Here is an 8,442-nt window from a genome sequence, read left to right as displayed (position 1 = left end):
ATACATTTAAATTTTTGTATATGTTGTGAGGTAAGGGTCTAACTGCATTGTTTTGAATTTGGATATCCAGTTGTCTCCTCATCTGTTGAAGACGATTTTCCCATTGAATGGTCTTGCACCCTTGCTAAAGATCAGTTGACCATACATATCACGGTTTATTTCCGGACGTCAATTTTATTCCAAAACAACTGAAATAATTAACTGCTTATGTGTTTCAGGCATGAACCTAAGCCCGAATTCATTTGCTTCTCATAACTGTGAAGTGGGCACTATTCTCACTCCCATTTGACGAATGAAGTGGCTGAGATACAGAGTGATTTGCCCAAGGCCATATAACTAGTAAGTGGCAGTGCCAGAATAAGAATTCAGGTTTACTCACTTAAGAGCCTGAGTCTTAGCCATGCATGCTGTAAACAAAAATTAGAAATCAAAACTTCTGAATACCACTGAAGAGTTCACTTTAAGCAAACGGGGTGAAGGTCGGATTAGCCACTAATGGTTTGAAGAGCACAACAGGGAGGGGCTTGCCTCACCAGCTTGCTTTCTACAGAGTAGCAGCAACGGACCTGCCTCTTTGGGCTGCAACTCCTCCAACCCCCAAGTTAAGAATTTGCACCGGCTGTAAGTCGAATTTCCAGTTAGGAAGACTTCCTGGGTTACTGGGGCAGTGCCGAGTGGTGCGAGGAAAGGCCGGGCCCGCTGCCAGAGTCTCGCGCGGCTCTCCCCATAGAATTTGGGAGTGGGAAGGCGTAGGCGACCGGGCGGGAGGCTGCCCGGGATGTGGAAACTCTCGCGGGAAGATGCGTCGTTGCCTCGGTAACCGCGTCACAGTCCCCAAAGATGGCGGGGCGAAGTCTGGGTCTTACGGTTAGTTTAACTCCAGACTCCTGGGGAGTATCTAGGCTCCGGCGACTAGGACGCCTAACATCCTTTAACTTTGGCTCTGAAAGTCTCTGGCTCTTTTACAGAGAAGCAGCGTTCCAGGGACTCTGCTCCCGCCACCCGTTCAGCAACCCTCTACACCTGGACCCGACCTCCTCGCCTTGGAGGAAGAATATAAGTAAGAAATTCAGCGGTTGAGCTTTTCCTTCTTTCTTTTATCTAAATGAGGCTTTTTTTTTCCTGGAGACTGGCTGGATCTTCGGGACCACTCACTCTGCAGCATTCCCTTCTCGTCATCTGGTTCACCTGCCGTTGATCCTTTTATCTCTGATCTGAGTAGTTCGCCTGCGTATTAGAAGATATTTGAAGTGGGCGAAAATTTAGCCCAAGTAAACATGTTTAATTTGAAATGTAGCCCAAGGAAACAGCAAGATACTGTTGAAAGTTACTCGGGTAGCAGGAATTGCCACGAATAGTTCATTTGATAGTTTAGGTTATTTCGCTTAATTTCAAGTTCATAGAGTCTACCTTGGGTAAATTTCCTTTAGGTTAGTTTCTAAACTGAAAGGATGCTTCCCACTGCAATCAGAATTACCGTTCTCGTTCAAATGTTCCTTTTCTTATCTGTTCTCGGTGTAATTACAACCATCTTGACAACGGTGCTTTCATTCTTGGCCCATTCCACTCCTCATCCCCAAGTTTTCACACAGCAGTCAGTGTAATCTTTTAATTTGATCATATCATTCCTCTGCTTAAAATTGTACAATAGTTTCCTGTCGCGTTTCAAAAGCTCTGATCGATGTGGCTCCTCCTGCCTCCGGTATTTGATCTTATTCCCTCTTCCCCTTTTCACACTAAAACTCGCCAGCTTCACTGGCCTTTTGGTTCTGAGAACTCTCAGGTTTTCTTTCTGTCTCTGGAAAGAAGGCAGTCACACACGCCTTCAACCTGTAATGTGAGTGGCCTTCCTTGACCATGCTAAGTATGCTCCCTTGTTGATCTTTTTCATTATCTCACTGATTTTTCTTTCTAATTAGCATAATTTGTTACAATAAATTCATTTGTGAATTTCGTTTTTGTCTGTCTCCTCCATTGGACTGTAAGTTCTAAGGGCGGAGACCGTGCCTGTTTTATTTGCCATCGTACATACCCTTACAAAAAAGTGCCTTTTAAGAACTCCCTTTCTTTTTAATTTAATATAAAATAACTAGATTAAAATTTGGAAATAGTTGGCAGTTTGTATCAGAGGGTTAAACTAGAGTTACCGTATGATCTACATATGATTTATATTTAAAATTAAAGCATATTTGAAATTAAAACTGAAGGGTACTGTGTTTAGATAAGCTATACACCGACCAATTTACCACAGCAAGTAGGAAGATAATCATATCTTCTTCTCTCTTATGAAATGGGCAGATTTTCTCAGTTCAAAAGTGTACTTAAGCAACTTAATCTGTTTTCTATATATAGTTCTTTATTAGCTGTGCCTGAATCAAAAGGGTTATTTTCATTATCATTAACCATATAGTATTAAATACCTGGATTAGGTTTGTTTGTTCAGTTATTTGAGAGTGTATTTTGCACCTGGTTCTGGTGCATCGTTAGGGATATAGTCCTGCTTAAAATGAGAAATATACAGGGACCATTATTCTATTCTAGCACGAGTTGTTTTATAAAACGAGATAGCTAAACAGTATTACATGGTGGCCAGCTGTTACTTGTTCTGTTTTCTGTACTCTGAGTTGTGCACATCTGAAGCATATGAACAGAATAACTCCCTACATACCTGAATCTTCTAGAGTACTTCTGTGTCATGCAGAAGAGTAAAATGTCTGGCCATCCCTGTAAGCAAGAATATGAAATAACAGTATGGTATCTGTTTTGCCACCTGTTGTCTTGGCATTAATCATTAGAATGCTACTTCTCAGGGACCTTAATCCAAAACCTTTGCAATTCTGCTCCTGTTGGAGGAAATAATCACTATCTAAGAGGACAGACTAAGGAAGATGGTAATCGCTCAAGTGGATAGATTTTTCAAGCTTCATTCCTGTATTATAATACAGATAGCTAACAATAAGATAACATGATAACTGGTAGGGCAAGCCCCCTCATAAATCCCAGTTACATTGGATTTACAGATTAATTTGCAGATAACTGACTTATTTATGCTATTGAATCTGCCATGAATATGATACTTCTCCATTTATGGGTTTTATTTGACCTTTAATAGTGTTTTATCATTTTACTACATAAAATTCTTGCATATATACTTTGCTTCAAGGTACTGATTAGTTGCTATATAATAAGTGGAATTTTTTCTATTACATTTTCTAATTGGTTATAAATGTAGAATTTTTAGATGTTGATGCTACATCTGTATTTATATACACACAGATCTTCAGACCTGCTGGGCTCTCTTATTCATTTTGTGAAGTCCCTTGGATTTTTGATGAAGACAATTATATGCAAATTTTGATCATTTTGTCCCTTGATAATTCTCCTGCATTGTCTCTGTTTCTCTGTTTAGGACTTCCCATGTGATATGGAATAGAAAAAGTGATAGTGAGCTTCCTTGTTTATGATTTTGAGAAGCCCACTTTTAATAATCACTACATTTGAGATTTTCTCTAGGGTTTTGGTAGATTCTTTTTATTATGTTTAAAATTCTTCCACTTATTTCCTAATATGAATGAGTGTTAAATGTATCAAAACTTATTTTTTCCCCAATTAATTCAGGTATTGGTATGTTCTTTTCCCCTCCTTTAATATTTTAACATACTGAACTACAAAGGCAGGTTTCTTGTTTTGCTTTAAAGACTGCTAGATACGATTGCTATAATTTTATGTAGGTTTTTTGCGTCTATGAACAAAAGTGAAATGGGTGTTAAACTTTTTTTTCTAGTTCTTTTCCTTTCCGTTTTTGATATCAGTATTATTCTGGCTACATGAAAGAAGCCAAATAGTTTTCCTTTTTTGTTTCTTTTCTTGGAAGCTTTTTATAATTACAGATTTTCTGCCCTTTGATTAAAATTGTGAAACTGTCTGAGTCTAGTGTTCTTTTTTCAAGGGAATTCTTTTTGTCTCTGAATTTAGCTTCTTTAATGATTATTTAGATGTACTATTTCTAGAATAGTTTTTGGTTATTTCTAAAATAATTTTTGGTTCTAGAAAAGTGTTCATATCATGTATGTTTTAAAATATATTAGTATAAACTGACTCTATGGTGGTATGTTTGAAATCTTGACTGTATCCATAACTATGTACACCCCTCCTTTTGGTAGCTTTCCAATATTTTTTAGTTTTGTCTTTTTCTTTTTCTATCACGCTTCCTGGGAGATTTATCTGTTTATTGGTGTTTCCAGAGAACCAGCTTTGGTTTTCTTGCTAACCTGTGCTATTTTAAAATTTCATTAATCTTTATAGAAATAAAGACAAATGATCTCTTCTACCTGGGGTGGATTGATTTTTTGTTTTTCAATTTCTTTACCTCATTTATTGTTTTTCTTATTTTTAAATAAATATATTTGTATCTTTAAATTTCTCTTCAACTATAGGTTAACTATATTCCAGGACTTGTTTTAATGTATATTTCTTTTATGGTTATTTAGTTCTAAATATTATATGATTTTCATAGTAATTTTTAGAAGTGTGTTTTTTAGTTTGCAAGCACATAGGGTTGTTTGTTTACTGTTGTCTAGTTTTTATTTTTCTAAGTATGTATGTGACAAGGTCTTGCTCTGATGTCCAGGCTGGAGTGCAGTGGTGTGATTATGGCTCACTGCAGCTTTGACCTCCTGGGCTTAAGAGTTCTCCCACCCCAGCCTCCTGAGGAGCTGGGACTACAGGCGCATGCCACCATGCCATGCTAATTTTTTTTTTTTTTTTTTTGAGACAGAGTCTCACTCTGTTGCCCAGACTGAAGTGCAATCAGTGTGATCTCAGCCCACTGCAACCTTCATCTCCCAGGCTCCTGAGTAGCTGGGACTACAGGCATGTGCTAGCATGCCCAGCTTATTTTTGTATTATATTTTTTGTAACGACTGGGCTTCGCCATGTTGCCCAGGCTGGTCTTTAACTCCTGGACTCAAATGATCCACCTGCCTCAACCTCCCAAAGTGCTGGGGTTACAGGCCCAGCCTAGTTTATTTTAAATTTCATTATGATTAGAGAATTGATATATTAAGTTTTCAAATGTATTGAGACTTATTTGTGGCCAAGTGCATGTTCACTTTTTGTAGAAGTTCTGTGTGTTCTTTGATAGAAAGTGTATTTATTATTTGTTGTCTAATCTGTTCTATATTTGTTCTTCATGACATCGGTATCCTTGCCTTTTTTTGTTGCAGCTTTATTGGTTTCTGTTAGAAGTGTATTAAAAATCATCAATTATAATTATAGTTTAAAAAAATCCTTATGATTGTGGCCATTTTTGTTTGGGAGTATCTTATTTGACTTATTGAAATCTCCTTGATTCTTTTCATTATTATGCAGTGTCTGTTATATCTTTCTTCATCCCTCTATTTTCAAACTTTGTATGGCATTTATCAGTAAGAGCATTCTTTTTATAACCAGTCTAATTTCTGCCTGTTAATAAGTGAATTTAATTTCTTTACATTATTACATAACTTGAAGTTGTCTTAGCCACCTTATTTTTTATGTTTTCTATTATGTCGTGTCTTTGGTTCTTGTCTGTCTTCTGCTGGATTGAATGGGTTTTCATTATGTCTTTATTTTTACTGGTTTGGAAAGATGTTAGAATTCTTTAACTTGGTTTCCTCTGTCTGTTAAGTTAGATAATATTATACTTTGTTGTTTTGAATACACCCACACCCAGTTAATCATCAATGTATTTTTATAGTCTGTACTAATTTAGATTTATCATGTTTTCTGATATCTTCATGATTCTTTTTTTCCAGATTCAGTTTCTTCCTTCCTGAAGTGTAGACCCTTGGTTATTTTCTGTGAAAACCTGAGTCTTAAACTCTCCAGTCTTTTTGAAAATTGTTACTTTGCACTTACTCTTCAATGACAGTTTATCTGAATATAGTTCTAGATGGCCAACTTTTCCTTCTCAGCCGGTTAAAGATATCCTTATATTGTCAACAGACAATATAAATGTTACAATGTTGAAAGTGTTAATGAGCCATCTGCTGTCAGCTTTTTAGAAATTATGCTATTAGACTATTTTTCTCTCTTCTTTTAAAATAATGATTTGGTAGTTTAGGGAGTACTCTCTTTATCTTTAAAATTCTGTACTTTCGCTGGGATGTATACACAGGTGGATTTGTTTTCTTTATTCTTCATGAGATTCATGTCTTCAGTTTGGGAAATTCTCAGCATTAGCTCTTGGAATACTGTCATTCACTCCTCTTGGGATTTTTTTTTTTTTCTTTTTTGGGGACAGAGTCTCACTCTGTTGCCCAGGCTGGAGTGCAGTGGCATGATCTTGGCTCACTGCAGCCTCTGCCTCCCAGGTTCAAGCGATTCTTGTGCCTCAGCCTCCCGAGTAGCTGAGATTACAGGAATGCAGCACCACACCTGGCTAATTTGTGTGTTTTTAGTACAGCCGGGGTTTCACCACGTTGGCCAGGCTGGTCTCCTGGCCTCAAGTGATCCTCCCTCCTCCACCTCCCAAAGTGCTGGGATTACAGATGTGAGCCACTGTGCCCCGGCCTCTCTGGGATTTCTTTCTATAACTTCTGTTATAGTAGGTACAGAACATCTGTCTTCAATGGATGTTAACCTGTCTTTTGTGTTTTTATCCCCTTGTTTTCTGTATCTCCTTGTAGGTGATTTCTTTATATCTGCCTTCTAATTCACTCATTCCTTCTATGTCCATTATATTGTTCAACATATCCGTCAAATTTCCTTGAGTTCTTCTTAATTTCAGTGACTGTGTTTTTCATTTGTGTAATTTATTATTTCAATCTTTTTCAAATTCAACGTTTTTTTGTGATAAAATTGGCTCTTGCCTAATTTTTTTTCTGTGAGCATTTTTTTTTACAAATTAATGCTAATTTTAAAATCTTTTTTGAATTGTTATATTATCTCTTCTTCTTATAGTAGAAATTTTCCCTTTCCTCACATCTGCTGATTCTTTCTTTCCGCAGCTTGTTTGTTTATGCAATTTGTTACCTTTTTGAAATGATCATTAGGAGTTTGCTTTTTGAGAGAGTCCTATATATTCTAGATGAGTAAATGTCCCTGTAGGGTGGTTTTCAATTTACCTTTGCTAGTTTCAAGTTTTCATTGATTCCACATCAGCTTTCTTCTATTTTAAACTTTTGGCATGTATCATCTAGGTAAGATGAATTTGGACTTTCCTCTTGTTTGTTTTAATTACTCACAAGAGAATTTTTTTCTACCCATGGTTCTAGTTTCATTTCTGCTCACCTAAGGTTGTGGGTAGAATTTTTGTAGCCTGTGTTTCACAGGTGTATCCCTTCATGACTCACATGCATCAGCTTCTAGCTTTTAAGCTATTTTGGCTTCTGTTCCTGTTTGTTGCTTTCACTTTGAATTGCTGCTTTATTCTTAGTGCCAGTGCATTTCCCTTGCCTGAGTTTGAGCTTAGCAATATTTCCTCCATTACATTTTATCTGGCATGTCCATGGATTTAGAGTAGAATAGTCTTCTCAGTCATCTTGGTCCACTATATTAATTGGAAACTTCCATTTAAGTCCTTGTGATCTAGTCCTTGTTAGGGAAATTTGAAAAATCAGGTAATGGCACTTTAAAGGCACCTTTAAGTCTTTCTTAGATATTTTTCTTTTGACCACGTAATCCTAAGATATGAAAATATTTCTTAAAGCTTCAGACTGTTAAAGTATATGGTACTGATATCTCTCTCTTTTTTTCCCCTTGGGCTGGAGGTTGTGTTTTGTGTTACTTGTGAATCATATGTCTAAGAAAAACAAGATAACTAATTTTTCAAATCCTTATCTTGTCTCCTTCACATAACCTCAGAAGATCCTAGGTGGTCTAGAAATGTGACATTTCAACAGGAGAAAAAAGTTATATGCTTTTGAGTATGTTTATTATGGTGTTAACCTTTAAAAGTGAAAAGGGGACTTAACAATAGGGACAGAGTTCAGTACATTATGTTCATTGCAATTTATTGAATTGTATAGCCGTTTAACATGCTTATAAAGATTACATGGAGATAGATATTCCTTTTATATTGCTGTGGGCAAACAGTACAAAATTGTGTATATGCTATAGATGAAAATTGGAAGGGAATATTAAAAATAAAAATGGATGGTGGTGATAGGATTATGGGCAGTTTTTCCTTTAAAAACAATTTCTTTCAATAATAATGTCATTCTTGCAGTCTTAATATAGGACCAAGTAAATAGTATTTCTTTTCTTGCTAGATTCTAGGTAGAATGAAAAATCATAATTAAAAAAGGAGTGACAGGTCGAGGTCAAGATAGTCACCTTTATTCCAAGGAAGCTTGATGTTAAAGTGTGTAGCTGAGGTGTGAGCCACCTCACACCTCAGCTGGTGTGCTGCTCACTAAACCTCACATTTAGCTTCCCAGTTAAAGCAACACCCCAAACCAG

The 8,442-nt window shown here is 36.6% G+C and overlaps 1 protein-coding gene across 6 annotated transcripts in view; it reads left to right on the top strand.

Moving 5' to 3' along the window:
- Positions 1 to 532: 532 nt before the first annotated feature.
- TEX9 (testis expressed 9) overlaps positions 533 to 8,442 on the top strand; it is an 84,853-nt gene continuing 76,943 nt past the window's right edge. For 2 of the 6 annotated variants that reach the window (XM_023228683.1, XM_023228681.1), the window contains exons 1-2: positions 533 to 621; positions 969 to 1,060. Coding sequence is in view for 2 of the 6 variants with exons in the window: in XM_023228679.1 (XP_023084447.1) it covers positions 841 to 867; positions 969 to 1,060 (119 nt within the window). In the remaining 4 variants the exon portion in view is untranslated. Of the gene's footprint in view, positions 622 to 802; positions 868 to 968; positions 1,272 to 1,752; positions 1,865 to 8,442 lie in introns of those variants that run through there. The other 4 variants (XM_023228679.1, XM_023228684.1, XM_023228682.1 and 1 more) reach the window with 4 other exon arrangements.

The sequence above is a fragment of the Piliocolobus tephrosceles genome, chromosome 6 (assembly GCF_002776525.5).
Source record: "Piliocolobus tephrosceles isolate RC106 chromosome 6, ASM277652v3, whole genome shotgun sequence".
In the NCBI taxonomy this organism is placed as follows: domain Eukaryota; kingdom Metazoa; phylum Chordata; class Mammalia; order Primates; family Cercopithecidae; genus Piliocolobus; species Piliocolobus tephrosceles.
The sequence above is the reverse complement of the archived record's forward strand: the minus strand, read 5'-3'. Positions and strand labels throughout refer to the sequence as shown.